Source organism: Macrobrachium rosenbergii, chromosome 1 (genome assembly GCF_040412425.1).
Source record: "Macrobrachium rosenbergii isolate ZJJX-2024 chromosome 1, ASM4041242v1, whole genome shotgun sequence".
NCBI lineage: Eukaryota > Metazoa > Arthropoda > Malacostraca > Decapoda > Palaemonidae > Macrobrachium > Macrobrachium rosenbergii.
In genome coordinates this window covers 21,943,992-21,963,284 of record NC_089741.1, presented here as the reverse complement: position 1 = coordinate 21,963,284, position 19,293 = coordinate 21,943,992, and the positions used below count along the sequence as shown (strand labels likewise).

Below are 19,293 nucleotides of genomic sequence, written 5' to 3'. Positions count from 1 at the left end.
TACTTTTTCTGGGTACAAAACCATGTTGTCCTATATTAAACAAACTATTTTTCATTAAATGTTTCATTTAATGAAAGAGAGAGAGAGAGAGAGAGAGAGAGAGAGAGAGAGAGAGAGAGAGAGAGAGAAAAAAAAAAAAAACTTTACCGGTTGTCATTCAGAGTTATCCTGGTCAGTGCCGAGTTGGTCAGCTAGTATACTATATATATATATATATATATATATATATATATATATATATATATATATATATATATATATATATATATATATATACTGTATAGAGATAGATATATAGATAGACAGATAGATAGATAGACAGACAGACAGACAGATATACCACGTTGGAAAATGAAAAGAAGAGAGAAATAAAAAGAGGTGACTCTGCCTCTTCGTAAAGTGGGAACGGCTTTTCCACATTGTAAGTAGTACGGACATAGAACCCTACAACCTAAGATAAAAAAAAAAAAGATCGCCTCACAAGCACCGGTCCCCTCACTAATACGATCTCATCTTCCCTTTCATTCGATAGAATCGAAAAGTAAGGTCTTTCACCCTCTCATTGTTGCTTTCAGCTATGAGTCAGTCATTCCCGACGAAAGACGCCCATTCGTCGATCACCAACCAATGGCCGTCGTCTGTTGACCACCCGTATCCCCCCCCCCCACGCCCCACCGTGTCCATTAGCGTCTCGTCCCGTCCCTGAAATAACCCTAACATAGCAAACTCATGTGCTGCGTTAAGTGTCCTTGACTCATGTGGGCTGCTTTGTACAAATCCCGTCTCCGTCCCGAAGTCTTCCCGCTTCTGCTTTCTGCTTATCCAAACACTGATACAAAGCAGGGATCTTTCTCTTCTCTCTAGTCTCCCCTCCCCGCCCGTAGGACTTCACCCGACGCGCCCAAATTCCCCTCCTCCTCCTCCTCCTCCCCCTCCTCCTCCTCCTCCTCCTCCTCCTCCTCCTCCTCCTCCATCCTCATTGTCCTCAACTCTGTCCCAACCGAAGGTCCTCCTGGTTGAGGGAGAAACTGGTGCTTGTCGAATCCTAAGCCGGGCTGAATGTTCGTCCCAGACGGTTTGATATCTTTTTTTCCTCTTTTGATCATCTTCCTGAAATAGCTTGAGATACTGCTATCTGCTGTTATCTCTTATCAGTAAACCATAACAGCAACAGCAACAACAAATCCGCTGCCAAACGGTGGGGTTGTTAATCAGTGGGTCTTCTGTTCTCGTCATGAAAGGTAACACTTCTTTTCTTTTTTCCTACTTCGCTTGCACGAGTATCCGTTTTGAAATCACCTGAACTCGGCCCTTCTCAGGAGGGATTGGGGAACTTGTCTAATTAAGAGAGAGAGAGAGAGAGAGAGAGAGAGAGAGAGAGAGAGAGAGAGAGAGAGAGAGGTTGGGGAGGGGGAGAGAAACAAATTTCGAAGTATGAAATGGAAGGTTGTGCCAAGGGCTTAGGAAATAGTCGTTGAGAAATCAGGTTGTTGTGGGGGGAGATTGCGTTTATTTGGCAAGGAGATTACCCGTCTGAGGTGTTAGATGAGGGAGGAGGATTTACGGGCAAGAGAGAAGTGAGGTGCAGCCGGAGGAAGACAAAAAAAAAAAAAAAGGATTTATTTACTACCACAAAATGGCGTCACAACATCCTAAAAAAACACGATAAAAGAAGAAATGAAATGGAACATGTAAATATGGGCAATAGCACGCAAATGTCATAAAAAGAAATGGGAATACGCAGGAAATAAGGCGTAAGGGAAAGTAGATTAGACAGAACTAAGGCATATTTAAAAAAGACTTCGTAAATGTGAGATGTAAATTGACGGACATTTTTTTTCCGCCAAACGCATCAGATTAGCGATTTCAGATTTCAAAATGTAGACATAAATAGTAGTAGTAAATAGGCATCCAATACTATATTATTTTGATATATGAGAGAGAGAGAGAGAGAGAGAGAGAGAGAGAGAGAGAGAGAGAGAGAGAGAGGGAGAACCTTTATGTATCGTCGCTTCGCGGTTTCTATTGATTGTCTTTTATTGTCATTGCTTATTCTTTTCTTCTTCGTAAAGAGAGAGAGAGAGAGAGAGAGAGAGAGAGAGAGAGAGAGAGAGAGAGAGAGAGAGACTTCCATAATATATCGTCGCTCTACGATTTCTATTAGCTGCCTGTGTTATGTCATTGCTTATTCTTTTCTTAGGAGAGAGAGAGAGAGAGAGAGAGAGAGAGAGAGAGAGAGAGAGAGAGAGAGTGACTTTCTTAAAATCGTTGCTCTACGATTCCTATTATTTTCCTGTATCATGTTATTGCTCATTCTTTTCTTCAGAGAGAGAGAGAGAGAGAGAGAGAGAGAGAGAGAGAGAGAGAGAGAGAGAGAGAGAGAGAGTGACTTTCTTAAAATCGTTGCTCTACGATTCCTATTATTTTCCTGTATCATGTTATTGCTCATTCTTTTCTTCAGAGAGAGAGAGAGAGAGAGAGAGAGAGAGAGAGAGAGATCCATTATGTATTGTCGCTCCACGAATTCTGTAGATTGCCCATGTTATGTCAATGCTAATTATTCTCTTCGGAGAGAGAGAGAGAGAGAGAGAGAGAGAGAGAGAGAGAGAGAGAGAAACTTTTTGGTATTAACTAAAACTAACAACGATGTGCTCTATGGCCGTAGCAAGATCTACTTCAAAGCATTCTGCAAAGGACTTGAAATTTACCAAGGATTATTTATTATTATTGATTTACCGTTGACTTCACTTTTCTAACCATCGTGGACGGACCTGGACGGGAATTTATTCATCCATATCCTCTCATATTTGACTATTGCTAATGGTGGTTGCTGCTCCCATAAAGGATCAATTATTATTATTATTATTATTATTATTATTATTATTATTATTATTATTATTATTATTAGCGGAGTAATGCACAATGATGTGAATGTAAATATATATTAGAAATATAATATATATATGTACAGTATATACATATATTATGTATACACACACACACACACATATATATATATATATATATATATATATATATATATATATATATATATATATATATATATATATATATATATATATATATATATGCACCATTCAATTCTTCACTATTTTATGGGTTATTATTATTATTATTATTATTATTATTATTATTATTATTATTATTATCATTATTATTATTCAGTCGTTCAACGAAAATTGGGTCTGTTTTCAAAGGACTCGCCTAAGGGACTATTTTCGAATGAGCGATATTCACAATTGATCCCTGATCCCCTCTTCCTGCCGAGAGAGAGCAATCAGATTCGCTGAACAGACGCACCAATATGTAGTAAATGTTTCGCCTCGCCGTTCCAGAGGTCCTTTATTCCTCACACCGTTGGATTGTGGAACAGCCTTCCTGAGGAAGTCGTGCAATTGGAACTTCAGAAGTTCAAGAGAAGATGCAATGCATTACTACCCCTATTCAATTCTCATTGTATTTTAATGATTTACTTACGTTTTATCTATTTATTTATTAGTTTTCTTTTTTTTTTCTCTTTTTAATAAGTGATTTCTTCTTTCTTCTTTCCCATGACCTTCTGTTACTTCTTTCTAATGAACGCAATATTCTTCGGAAGTTTGAATTTCAAGTTAATGGTCCCTGCAGGCTTGTTCAATGTGAATAGGGTTCATCTTCTGAATAATAATAATAATAATAATAATAATAATAATAATAATAATAATAATAATAATAATAATGGAGCAGTTCAGACAGAAATCAGGTAAAGTTAAAGAAGTTGGACAGCTAAGTGGAAAGTGAGGAAAATGGGAATTCGGCTGAAAAGTAAAAGGCAGAAAGCAATGCAGCCGGGACCTAAGAAGGGATTTATTGTGGATAGTTGGGTCAGATTATACCTCCCTTGTACCACTTTACTTAAAGGTAGTAAGGACTTAAATGGAATAAGAAGCCCAGTGTGGACCTCTGGATTCGCTCAAGTAAAATGAGACGAAGACGCTGCTAAATGGAACACTTAATATACCATAGAAAGTAAATAATATTTAAGTTTACTTTACATAAAGAAATGAAGCAAAAAGCGCAACTGCTTCGACCTTTGGCAACCACCGACGTCCAAGGTCACCTTTGCCCCGACCTTGAACATGAACGTGACTTTGCAACAAAGCAATCCGGAAAACGTAGGTTGTGTTCGGTGTTGCATTATGAGAATATGCAATTGTGGTTGCATTCTGAGAATATGCAATTGTAGAGAATCTGAACCCTTGTATACTATCCATTTCACCACTTTTCATATTTCGTAATCCTACAAATTTCCTGTTGGTAAAAGAGATTCCACCAGACTCGTTGACAAAATCAAACGAGATTCGAAGAAAGAAGAAGAACTTGGCGTCTGGCTGACCTGCTCAGGTGGGACTTGAGTCACCCAAGGTGACGGTGTCACAAGGGATCGTTTTCTGACGTGTTTTAACACCTTGACGTCAAACTTTGCAGTTAGTAGCTAGTGATGAAGTTGTGCGCATGAATTCTTGCTGGTGTGATGCTGCCTTGAATGAGTACAAACGAATGATACCACGGATATGTATATGTATATATATATATATATATATATATATATATATATATATATATATATATATATATATATATATATATATATATATATATATATTTATATATATATATAGTATATATATAAATATATATATTTAGAAAGAGAGAGAGAGAGAGAGAGAGAGAGAGAGAGAGAGAGAGAGAGAGAGAGAGAAATGTATATATATATATATATATATATATATATATATATATATATATATATATATATATATATACATAATTTATGTATGTGTGTGGTGTGTGCATGTAATTATAAGCATTATATATACTGTATATATATATATATATATATATATATATATATATATATATATATATATATATATATATATATATATATTAATTTCCTTAGCTGCCTTTCTGTCTCTTTGCGTGTGGCTGCGTGTCCGTGTGTGTCCCTCCCCTCTCCATCCCTCTCCCCCTCCTCTCCCCTTCCTCCTTCCCCTTCCCCTCCCCTAATGCGGGTGGTTCATAGTTACCACATGAGGTTAATTAAACACTTCATAAATTCTAAAGGTCAAGCAAGTTATATTTATAAGACGTCCTCTTCACTACTACAGGATCCTTTGAAGTCTTCTTCAGCTCCTGAAGCATTCCTGGAGAAACGCCCATTGGATTAGAACGTCTTCTTGCAGTCTTAAAGACTCCAGGACCGTGTGAAGCCGTCTTCAGCTGGAGAACCACCCATTGGATTACAAAATCTTGAAGACGTCCTCACGACCCCAGTATCCTGTGAAGTCATCTTCAGCTCCTGAAGAACTCCTGGATCAACACCCATTGGATTTTCACGGCTTCCTGAAGAGTCTTCAAAAATCCAGCTGTCTTCATCTCCTTCTGCTGCAGCCTCGCGAATCTTGAAGTGGGCATCCAAACAAATAAATAAACGTTTCATGGAGAAATCCAGAATCTGTATTTGGAATCATTCCGCCCAGAAATTCAGTGGGCGTTTCTCCAGGAATGCTTCAGGGGCTGAAGACGTCTATTCACTACTCCAGGATCCTTTGAAGTCGTCTTCAGCTCCTGAAGACGTCTTCAAGAAAACTTTGTAATCCAATGGACGGTTCTCCAGCTGAAGACGGCTTCATGTGATCCTGGATTCTTTAAGAGTTCAAGAAGACGTTATAATCCAATGGGCGTTTCTCCAGGAATGCTTCAGGAGCTGAAGACGTCTTTTCACTACTCCAGGATCCTTTGAAATCGTCTTGAGCTCCTGAAAACGTCTTCAAGAAGACTTAGCAATCCAATGGACAGTTCTCCAGCTGAAGATGGCTTCACGTGATCCTATAGTCTTTAAAACTTCAAGAAGACGTTATAATCCAATGGGCGTTTCTCCAGGAATGCTTCAGGAGCTGAAGACGTCTATTCACTACTCCAGGATCTTTTGAAATCGTCTTGAGCTCCTGAAGACGTCTTCAAGAAGACTTTGTAATCCAATGAACGGTTCTCCAGCTGAAGACGGCTTCACGTGATCCTATAGTCTTTTAAGACTTCAAGAAAACATTATAATCCAATGGGCGTTTCTCCAGGAATGCTTCAGGAGCTGAAGACGTCTATTCACTATTCCAGGATCTTTTGAAATCGTCTTGAGCTCCTGAAGACGTCTTCAAGAAGACTTTGTAAACCAATGAACGGTTCTCCAGCTGAAGACGGCTTCACGTGATCCTGGAGTCTTTAAAACTTCAAGAAGACGTTATAACCCAATGGGCGTTTCTCCAGGAATGCTTCAGGAGCTGAAGATGACTTCAAAGGATCCTGGAGTAGTGGAGACGTCTTATAAATATAACTTACTTTACCTTTAGAATTTGTTATATGAAGTGTTAAATTAACCTCATTTGGTAACTATGAACTGCCTGCATTATGAGGATCACAGTAAATACTACTCCTGTTATACAACTTCAATATTAATTATATCAGAATTTTAACAAGAAACTACCAAATGTGAGCAATAGCGAGCATCTGCTAGTATATATATAAAATGGTTGGACTTAACCAAGAAGAAAACGAAAAACTTTCATTCTCCTAAAAAAAGAAAGGTTGTAAGAGTCAGGAAAAACAGAAGCAGGAGGAGAAGTCAAAAGCCAAGCATGGAGGGGAATTATGTGATGAATTTAGCGATCAAAGTGCAGACAGATCTCTTAAGATAAAAAGGTATGGTGACAAAGAATTTGTCTAAAATTAACAAAATGGTATAAATTAACTATTATTTGGCATTTATTTTTGGAACACTTCTATTGATTTAAAAAAATGATTTGCAAAACTACGTAATGTAAAGGTAGACATAATATCTATAAAAGATATCGTTTGCATTGTTTATTACAGTGAGTCTGTATTGTCAGTTATTTGTTTAGTCAAAGCGAATGTAACCTTCAGAACGTACGTGCCGCCATGCCAGAAAAGACGGGCGATGAAACAACATCCCGCTATCTCCTTTCTTCTCTATATCTCATTCTCTCCGTTTTCATTCCTTTATCTCTCCTCTTCCACCTCCTCTTTCCTTGATCTCTCCTCTTCCACGTCCTCCTCTCCTCTCGAGAGGGACCCATCTCGGCCAGAGGGAGTTAAAAAACGGCGAAATCGGACACGCTGTCACGTGACCCCGGAGACAGAAATCGCGTAACCGAGGAAGGCGATGAAAATCAAGACGAGATTCGTTGCAACACGAAACTTGCTTTTGCGCAAAACGAGTTGCATTCGTGGGCGCGATAAGGCAGGGTGAGGGGCGTATCGAAATTCCAAGTGGCGACAGAGAGAGAGAGAGAGAGAGAGAGAGAGAGTAAGTATTGTGTCGAAATTCAGATTATACACACACGCACACGCACAAAAGAAGCGATTGAAAGAAGATTACTTAAGAGAAATGTCAATATGTAACGGAGAGAGAGAGAGAGAGAGAGAGAGAGAGAGAGAGAGAGAGAGAGAGAGAGATCAGGGCTAAAGTTAGAGAGGGAAAGAGAGGAAAGTTTGTGTCGAAATTCAGATTATTCACACACAAAAGAAGCGATTGAAAGAAGGTTAATTAGAGAAATGTCGATATGTAAACTGGAGCGAGAGAGAGAGAGAGAGAGAGAGAGAGAGAGAGAGAGAGAGAGAGAGAGAGAGAGAGATTGTGCATATCCTTACAAATCGGGTAAGAATGGCGTGGAATCTGAAACCTATAGAGAGAGAGAGAGAGAGAGAGAGAGAGAGAGAGAGAGAGATTTGGTGTACAGAAATAGGAAAAGAACTTGTCGAAGAAAAACCTTGTCTGCAGAAACAAGAAATGAAACGTGAGAGAGAGAGAGAGAGAGAGAGAGAGAGAGAGAGAGAGAGAGAGAGAGAGAGAGAGAGAGAATCTGACTCAGCGCACGTATTCATGTTGTGCCATTCATGTTGTCTTCTTTTCTGTATCATAATAATGATAGAAAATGGCCAAAAGTCAGTTATTATTATTATTATTATTATTATTATTATTATTATTATTATTACTGTTACGCAGATATACAGAATAAGATATGTAGAAATGTGAAATTTTCCTGAATTCGGTTCTAAATGAAAGATACAAAAAATCAGCAAGAATAAAAGTCATTGAACAATAAGTCTTCCATCTGCAGCCGACGGTAAATGGAATTTAAAATAGCCTACTGAAAATAGGTTACAAGTGTCTGATAGCGCGGAAGACTGTAAAATAAAATTATCTAAACCAGAATTACATTTTTAGCCGTAACATGAGCCTCGGCTGAGTTCTGGTAATGCTGTGAAGAAAATAAGAATTCCTAAATTGTAAATCATTTTGTACTGACATCATTACTGTGCATGCTCTGATATTGTCAGTAGAAAGTAACGTTCCATTTAGAATATATCTTTCTTCTCCTTAGTCTTATCAGAACTCAATAAGGTTCTTGTTGAGACTAAGAATAGGATCAAAACTCTCTGATTGTTAGGATTCAATCCGACGCTAAATGTGCCACCAGAGATATTGATATCAACATAATTTAACAAACACTATTTAATAATTAAATTTGTTGCACCTTCATCCAGGAGAGGAAAGAGAATGATTGTTGTTTTAGATTACGATGGCCTTATGCCAGCGCAGGCTTTACTGAACGGCTCGTCAGGTTTTTAAAAAGAACACCAAAGGAGAATGACGAATCATTGGCAATTGCCCACCTGAAAGGACGGACTCCCTTGAAAGTGTTACTGGAAAGAATGCCAGCCAATAGCCGGCCGAGATGTTCTTGCCGAGTCTTCGGTCTCGATTCTGATTGGTCATTCCAACGGAGAGACTGCGCACTTGGAGAGCATTCGACATCCTTTTCATAGAATTGCTCTTACAATGCTATATCTCGGTGCAAATAGAGGAGAGAGAGAGAGAGAGAGAGAGAGAGAGAGAGAGAGAGAGAGAGAGAGAGAGGAATCTTCATGCTACATCTAGAAGCTTTAATTTCCAACAACTAGTTCTTCATAAAAGAATGATAGGGAAATTAATCATTTTTATTTACCTCCCCCCAAATAGGAAAGAGACAACGAAGTAAAGAAATAAGGATATTATAATGTCGTGACGTGGATGAGACTAAGTTATATTTCCTAACCCTAGCAAAGTTAAGAACCTCGTAATTCTTACGAAAAAGGGAATGAAAAAACCGTAATAAATATGGGAATAACGTGGCATGAAGGGTCTGACAGAAAAACAGAATTTAACCAATAACGTCTAAAAAGTCTTAGAGGATGTGGGTCTGGGAGGGTAGATTAAGTGATATAAATTACGTTATTACGTAGTTGTTCATGGCTAGAGATCTTGGTGCCAGTTAAGATGACCTGCACAATACAACAGCTGCAGCAACCACTCCACCAACTCCAACAAAACCAATAACAACTGCAACGCCACCAACTCTAACAAAACCAGCAGCAACTGCAACGCCACCAACTCCAACAAAACCAACAACGCCACCAACTCCAACAAAACCAGCAACAGCTGCAACGCCACCAACTCCAACAAAACCAACAACGCCACCAACTCCAACAAAACCAGCAACAGCTGCAACGCCACCAACTCCAACAAAACCAACAACGCCACCAACTCCAACAAAACCAGCAACAACTGCAACGCCACCAACCCCAACAACGCCACGAACTCCAACAAAACCAGCAACAACTGCAACGCCACCAACCCCAACAACGCCACGAACTCCAACAAAACCAACAACGCTACCAACTCCAAAAAAACCAACAATGCCACCAACTCCAACAAAACCAGCAACAACTGCAACGCCACCAACTCCAACAACGCCACGAACTCCAACAAAACCAACAACGCTACCAACTCCAACAAAACCAGCAACGCCACCAACTCCAACAAAACCAGCAACAGCTGCAACGCCACCAACTCCAACAACGCCACCAACTCCAACATAACCAGCAACAACTGCAACGCCACCAACTCCAACAACGCCACCAACTCCAACAAAACCAACAACGCCACCAACTCCAACAAAACCAGCAACAACTGCAGCGCCACCAACCCCAACAACGCCATACGAACTCCAACAAAACCAACAACGCTGCCAACTCCAGCAAAACCAACAACGCCACCAGCTCCAACAAAACCAGCAACAACTGCAACGCCACCAACCCCAACAACGCCACGAACTCCAACAAAACCAGCAACAACTGCAACGCCACCAACCCCAACAACGCCACGAACTCCAGCAAAACCAGCAACAACTGCAACGCCACCAACCCCAACAACGCCACGAACTCCAACAAAACCAACAACGCTACCAACTCCAACAAAACCAACAACGCCACCAACTCCAACAAAACCAGCAACAACTGCAACGCCACCAACCCCAACAACGCCACGAACTCCAACAAAACCAGCAACAACTGCAACACCACCAACCCCAACAACGCCACGAACTCCAACAAAACCAACAACGCTACCAACTCCAACAAAACCAACAACGCCACGAACTCCAACAAAACCAGCAACAACTGCAACGCCACCAACTCCAACAACGCCACCAACTCCAACAAAACCAACAACGCCACCAACTCCAACAAAACCAACAACAACTTCAATGCCACCAACTCCAACAAAACCAACAACGCCATCAGCTCCAACAAAACCAGCAACAACTGCAACACCACCAACTCCAACAACGCCACCAACTCCAACAAAATCAACAACGCCACCAACTCCAACAAAACCAACAACGCCACCAACTCCAACAAAACCAGCAACAACTGCAACGCCACCAACTCCAACAACGCCACCAACTCCAACAAAACCAACAACGCCACCAACTCCAACATAACCAGCAACAACTGCAACGCCACCAACTCCAACAACGCCACGAACTCCAACAAAACCAACAACGCCACCAACTCCAACAAAACCAGCAACAACTGCAACGCCACCAACCCCAACAACGCCACGAACTCCAACAAAACCAACAACGCTACCAACTCCAACAAAACCAACAACGCCACCAACTCCAACAAAACCAGCAACAACTGCAACGCCACCAACCCCAACAACGCCACGAACTCCAACAAAACCAGCAACAACTGCAACGCCACCAACCCCAACAACGCCACGAACTCCAACAAAACCAGCAACAACTGCAACGCCACCAACCCCAACAACGCCACGAACTCCAACAAAACCAACAACGCGCTACCAACTCCAACAAAACCAACAACGCCACCAACTCCAACAAAACCAGCAACAACTGCAACGCCACCAACCCCAACAACGCCACGAACTCCAACAAAACCAGCAACAACTGCAACGCCACCAACCCCAACAACGCCACGAACTCAAACAAAACCAACAACGCTACCAACTCCAACAAAACCAACAACGCCACGAACTCCAACAAAACCAGCAACAACTGCAACACCACCAACTCCAACAACGCCACGAACTCCAACAAAACCAACAACGCCACCAACTCCAACAAAACCAACAACAACTTCAATGCCACCAACTCCAACAAAACCAACAACGCCATCAGCTCCAACAAAACCAGCAACAACTGCAACACCACCAACTCCAACAAATCCAACAACGCCACGAACTCCAACAAAACCAGCAACAACTACAACGCCACCAACTACAATAACAATAACTGCATTTACAACAACAGCAAATACAGCGACAACACCAACAACTGCGACCCACCAACTCAAGCCCCAACAAAACCAGCAAAGCCACCAACTCCAACAAAACCAGCAACAACTACGCCACCAACTGCAATAACAGTAACTTCATTTGCAACAACAGGAAATATAACAATAAAACCAACAACTGCCACCTCACCAACTCTAGCAATAACTACAAGGCTCTCAGCTACAACAACAATAAACACAATAACAAAAGCAACAACGATAGCAAATACAACAACAGCAACAACAACAACATTGATCCCTCCCCAGCATTATAATATAATGATCCTTCCCCCAACAGTATAATATATATAGATTATGCATCAATATATTTCATTAAAATAATCTTTCAGTCAACTAGTGACTCCAACATATTTTCCTAGATTGCGTCAGATTCTTTAGTCGAACAAAGAACCGAGACGAGCAAAAGTATTAATATTAAACATCAAACAAATAAGTGACGCAAACAAAAAGTGGGAATTTTCAATTTCAAGCAGCAGCAACAAGAACTTCATAATGAAGTTAATCTTACTGATTGTATGTAACCTGGTGCACGGCAAAAGTACGTGGACGGCATCCAAACATCCTAGCCAGATATTCATATGGATGAAGCAGCCTTGATTCATCCCGTACTAAATGAATAAGGCAGTTGAACATTTTTTTTAATGAAGCCAGTCCTCGCGTGGAAACTTCCATATTAATATAGCCTAAACAAGTAAAAAATGCGCCGAAGTTTCTCCGGCGCAATCGAGTTTTCTGAACAGCATATGATGCTGTATGAAACTCTCAACCACGGCCCATGAAAGTCTCAGTCGGCCGTGGTGGCCTGTGTTGTTGCGGTGCCAGACGCATGATCATGGCTAAAGTTAACCTTAAATCAAATAAAAACTACTGAGGCTAGAGTGCTGCAATTTGGCATGTTTGATGATTTGAGGGTGGATGATCAACATACCAATTTGCAGCCCTCTAGCCTCAGTAGTTTTTAAGATCTGGGGGCGGACAGAAAAAGTGCGGACGTACAGACAAAGCCATCTCAATAGTTTTCCTTCACAGAAAACTAAAAATAGAGACGATGATCTTTTGCATGGCGTGGAACACGCAAACCCGGTATTTTCGGAAAATTTTACAGTTGTTGAGCGTTTCAGCAAAATCTGGCTTTTGTAACAGCATCAGGGAAATTATTTAAGTCCCACTTGTTGACGAGAGAATGACAAAGAGATGGAGAATGTTCTGACGTATCCTGCGCACAACCCCAGGGTACCGTAAGAATTGGAAGACCCAATCATGGACAAACCCTACTTGAGCGAATGCTGTGATAAGTTAGACAGGAGATTAGTGGAGATTTGTGGAAGATAAAGCGCAGGAAATACATGAGTGGCGAATTTCACGGAGGCCCTTTTCGTTATGCGGTGTTGGAATAGCTGTGTATGTATGAGTGTATTACATGTGTGTATATGTATGTATGTATATATATATATATATATATATATATATATATATATATATATATATATATATATATATATATATATATATATATATATATATGTACATATATTTATATATATATATATATATATTATATATATATATATTAAGAGACAATAGTATTATATATCTTCAATTTCTTCACTTTTTTCCTTATGAGCTTATCGCTACAAACCTTTTATCGCTGCCGGGGATAAATGAATGCACTTTCACCTCCCTCGTCCGTCCAGACTTTGATTAAGGACTTGTAGTGATAAGCATATCAGAGAAAAGAAACTGTGAGGAAGTCGAGATATCAATAAGTCATTGCTGCTGTTAAAATGCTTATATATATATATATATATATATATATATATATATATATATATATATATATATATATATATATATATATATATATATATATATATATACATACATACATACATACATACATACATACATACATATGTGCATGGTAGAATCAGCCTTGATTAAACAAAGAAATGCAATGAATCTCTCAACAGGCGCCTGGGATTCAGGTGTTATAGATAAAATCTTCCTCCAACCAGCGATTACGAAGATTAAAGAGAAATTGTCAACTGGAGTGAGCTAACGTCTGACCTATGGATCTTCTGGTATAAATACCGCTTTTCTGTAACTTTTTCTCATTCACTATTTGCCTGCCTGAGGAGAGAGACAGTTTGGTCTCTGAAATGTAGCCTTTATTTTCCACATTTTGGCGTTTCTATGGGCGCCCTTGTATTTGATGGAATTCTATTTCAATAGAAAATATTTCACAGGCATTTATATATATTTCAGAATTCCATCAAATATAGGAGCGCCAAAGTCGGGAAAATAACTAAAGGCTATATTTCAGAGACCAAACTCTCTCTCCTCAGGCAAATAGTGAATGAGAAAAAGCTACAGAAAAGGGGTATATATATATATATATATATATATATATATATATATATATATATATATATATATATATATATATATATATATATATATATATATATATATATATATATATATATATATATATATATATATATATATATATATATATATATATATATATATATATATATATATATATATAATCGTGTGTTTGTCTGCCTCTTCTGTTATTATCCTTACTTATATCACACTTAAAACTGCAACGCTCAAATAAAACCTATTGAAAAAGATTGTTCCTTTAGAGAGGAAAGGGAAGAGACCCGAGATTTCTAATCTCGCCCACCACTTCCTTAACGCTGATTAATCGGTTGTAAGTAATCTGGCGTCACATCCCTAAACGCCGACCGTGCATAATAAATGTAGCCGGGCAGTAGGACAAAACGAGCCTAATGCAGGAACATGACAGTTCGAAAGACCCATAAGAATGGTAGATACCGTCCCTCACCCCGTTAACCCTCCCTCCAGCAACCCCCAACACCCCCTCCCTTCACACACACACACACACACACACACACACACACACACACACACACACCCTTCATATCCAGTCTTAAACCGGAATCCAGGTGTAATGGTCCTTGTGTAATGTCCTTGAGGAAAGAAATTGATTTTTAAAATTACAAGTAAAAAATGCGCCGGAGTTTGTTCGGCGCAATCGAGTTTTCTGTACAGCTTATAATGCTGTATGAAACTTTCAACCACGGTCCGGTGACGGCCTGTGTTGTTGGCACGTATAGCGGTGTCAGACGCACGAACATGGCTAACTTTAACCTTAAATCAAATAAAAACTACTAAGGCTAGAGGGTTGCAATTTGATGTTTGATGATTGGAGGCTAGATGATCAACATACCAATTTGCAGCCCTCTTGCCTCAGTAGTTTTTCAGATCTGAGGCCGGACAGAAAAATTGGGGACGGACAGACAAATAGCCATCTCTATAATAGTTTTCTTTTACAGAAAACTAGAAACGAAATAGGAAAACTCATCTTTTAGGCACATTTACTATACTTGTCGAAGTTCACAAGTGGCTTCATCGAGCATGAGTGTTCAAGGTGTGTGCACAACTTCGTCGCCTCTGTAGTACTAGATGGTCTTTCTTCTCCCTGAACAAACAGTTTCATTTGAAACCAGAGGCCAACGGCTCATGATAATGGGACTATTTGAGGCCTGAGAAGCCATTGAGGGGTGAGTAACTATTAAGTGAGAATTTATGAGAACAGTTAATCTGTAATCGTGATGATGTGGGATGAGGATATTTCTCTCTCTCTCTCTCTCTCTCTCTCTCTCTCTCTCTCTCTCTCTCTCTCTCTCTCTCTCTCTCTCTCTCTCTTTCTCTCTCTCTCTCTCTCTCTGTATATTTGAATTTCACTATCTGTGTATGTGTATTAGAGTGTCTGATCATCTGACTGAGGCACCCTCTCTCTCTCTCTCTCTCTCTCTCTCTCTCTCTCTCTCTCTCTCTCTCTCTCTGCATATTTGAACTTCTCTATCTGTGTGACTGTATGTATATGAGAGCGTCTGATCATCTGCCTGAAACACCCTCTCTCTCTCTCTCTCTCTCTCTCTCTCTCTCTCTCTCTGTATATCTGAACTTCACTATCTGTTTGACTGTACGTATATGAGAGCGTCTGATCATCTGACTGAAACACCGTCCCCCCCCTCTCTCTCTCTCTCTCTCTCTCTCTTTCTCTCTCTTTCTCTCTCCATCTCTCTCTCTCTCTCTCTCTCTGCTTGAGAAATGCCCCAACGATCTTAAGAAACCGCCTGATAACATCGAAAGCGAAGAAGGATGTAACTTTCTAGTGTCGAGTTGGCAGATGTAACGGACATGTAATGAACAGCGAAAGGCACTCTGGACCGATTTAAGAGAAATACAGTGCTGGAGTACATGTACAACACACGCACACACATACACACACATATATAATATGTATATATATATGTATATATATTATATATACATATATATGTATATAAATTATATATATATGTATACATATATATATATATATATATATATATATATATATATATATATATATATATATATATATACATACTATATTCTCAAATATCTTTTGAGATGAGGCCACTAGCCCACATGCCCTTCTCCACACTGGTACTGGCCCCACGACATTCAACTAACAGCCAGGTGCACAACTGACTGCCTAATTCACTTGAGACGATGAATCTAAATGAACAGTACGAGCGTTCATTTGTATATATATATATATATATACACTGTATATATATCATGTATGTATGCACATGCCTATAGATATTACAAGCTTGTATGTGCACGGTGACAATAACTATCAGTGCAGGAAAAAAATCCTGTAAAAGATAGATAGATGACAAGTTGGTAGTACTTTGACAGCCAGACAGCATACAAAACCCTGTATGTCCAAAGGTCAAGCGTTTTCACAACAGGTAACCTTGGGGTTGTGGAGAGAGAGAGAGAGAGAGAGAGGGAAGGGGCTGATTCTTAACTGTAAAGGTGGTATGTGAAATTTCCTTCTGTATAAAAACGCTTAACAGGAGAGAGAGAGAGAGAGAGAGAGAGAGAGAGAGAGAGAGAGAGAGAGAGAGAGAGAGAGAGAGAGAGAAAGAGAGATGTAAAGGTCCTCGTTGAAGAATGTCTTCTTTTTTTAAAGTAATGTTTATTAAACCTGGTGGTAAATGGTATTTCCCATTCTCTCTCTCTCTCTCTCTCTCTCTCTCTCTCTCTCTCTCTCTCTCTCTCTCTCTCTCTCTCTATATATATATATATATATATATATATATATATATATATATATATATATATATATATATATATATATAAAATCATATAATATGAATATATATATATATATATATATATATATATATATATATATATATATATATATATATATATATATATATATATATATATATATATATATATATAAGACTAATCAGAAGAATCCCGGATAACACTCCCAGTCAGGTCCACAGACGGTCTTGACATTTCCGTGAACTCTCGGCCGTTTTTTTTTTTTTTTTTGCGGTGGTCTGGGCAAAAATATTCCAGGACTTTGCAACTAGCGTCGTCGTTGCAACACATTAAAAGGTATTTTCTGTTCCATTGGACCATGCTGCTAACAAGCTGGGACACGAAATCAATCAATCAATCATTGGAAGTGATTTGTTGCAAGAACTACCTGGATTCATATTTTTCCCCAGTACCCGAGAGGGATTTTATTCATATTTTATTTGTTTTTTCTATCGAAATCTCTTTTATCAGTGGACTAAAATCCTTACATGAATTTTTTTATTAACTATATTAATTTTCTTTTAGTGTGCTGTAAAAGAACACTCTGTCCGTCCCCACTTCATTCTGTCCGAACTTTTTTCTGTCCGCCCTCAGATCTTAAAAACTACTGAGGCTAGAGGGCTGCAAATGGGTATGTTGATCATCCACCGTCCAATCATCAAACATAGCAAATTGCAGCCCTCTAGCGTCAGTAGTTTTGATTTTATTTAAGGTTAAAGTTAGCCATAATCGTGCTTCTGGCAACGATATAGGATAGACCACCACCGGGCCGTGGTTAAAGTTTCATGGGCTGCGGCTCATACAGCATTATACTGAGACCGTCGAAAGATAGATCTATTTTCGGTGGCCTCGATTATACGATGTAGCGGCTGTACGGAAAACTCGATTGCGCCGAAGAAACTTGGCGCATTTTTTCCTTGCTTTATTTAGCCACGCCTCTCTTCCCATTTACTGTAACCTTGATTAATTCCTAGACACAAAATGTAATAACGTTCTGTCTTTTCAATGTCTAATTCTTTATTGATATGATTTTGTTATTTCTTGTTTTTAATTTAATATGTTTCTTGCAATAATTGCTCCTCCCCCCACCCGGATAAGTTTTCATTATTAATGTTTGTAGGGACTGGACGAAAAAAAAAATAATAATAATTGCCTTTCAAGTATAAAAACTAGTGTATGATTTCAAAGTTCTCGGGCCCAAATTACAACAATATTAGCTATTTCAAAACTGTTTATGACATAACAAGTAAATACATATATGAAAATTTACAATACTATTGCCTGTTTAAGAACTATTTATAATAATAACAAGTAAATACACATATGAAAATTAAAAAGCTATGCCAATGAAAATCAAAGTTCAAGAAAGTTTTGGGAAAATCGTGAGTTGATTATAAATTTTGACGTTCTCAGACCTGTAATTTCATTTATCATCTTTGGCTCCTCCACCCTACGAAGATTTATCAAGCCAAGATTGAAAGGCTGAAAGAGATAAGATAAATTGAAAATAAAAACTAAAAGTTTTTCTAATTTTTAAAATTTTGCTAAAAGAAGGAATTCAGAATAGACTGAGATACTGATGTGAGTAAAAAGAGAGAGAGAAATGTAATAAGTGAACACAAGAAAAATTATTAAATTTGAAAATACCAAGTAAGGAATGAAAAGTGACAAATAGGTTCGTCAAGAAAAATAAAAGAAGGAAATTGCTGTACACTATAATATAAAATAAAAGAATAGATTCGGGAGAAAATAACATTAGAAATAATTTTCTGTATCGTAATTGTTAATTCCTTTTTTTATCTTGAAAATGAAAATGGCCATGTCTAGTTAGCCAACAAAACAAAACAAAATTTTTTTATCTATTTTGTAACTAAACGGTAATCCCTTGAACAGCCGGTGTCGATGACCATAGTATGTTGAGATGCATATATATATATATATATATATATATATATATATATATATATATATATATATATAATCTATATATATATATATATATATATATATATATATATATATATATATATATATATATATATATATATATATATATATATATATATATATATATATATACATACCATATATCAAACATAAATCTCTTGACCGCTGCGTCGTTAACCAAAGCTTTTGTGACGCCAGATTACGGAGTCGAAACGACTTCTTGAAAGGTATACCAAATCTCCAGCGTGACAGCGCAGGCAGAGTAGACACTGAAGACACGTCGCATCGTCATCTCTCGTTTCCATTGACGTGAATTGTGGCTTAAATAAAAGGGAGATTGGGCTCCATTGAAACCCCTAACCA

The 19,293-nt window shown here is 38.5% G+C and overlaps 1 protein-coding gene and 1 long non-coding RNA gene across 2 annotated transcripts in view; both read left to right on the top strand.

Annotated features, from left to right (window-relative positions):
- Positions 1 to 1,154: 1,154 nt before the first annotated feature.
- LOC136841010 (uncharacterized) overlaps positions 1,155 to 19,293 on the top strand; it is a 70,605-nt gene continuing 52,466 nt past the window's right edge. Inside the window, exon 1 of the long non-coding RNA XR_010853820.1 lies at positions 1,155 to 1,241. This is a non-coding gene — a long non-coding RNA (uncharacterized lncRNA). The remainder of the gene's footprint in view (positions 1,242 to 19,293) is intronic.
- LOC136841727 (putative uncharacterized protein ENSP00000383309) lies at positions 8,639 to 12,060 on the top strand. The gene is given in 3 exon segments (XM_067108963.1): positions 8,639 to 8,697; positions 9,419 to 11,260; positions 11,313 to 12,060. Coding segments are annotated over 3 exon segments (2,649 nt in total).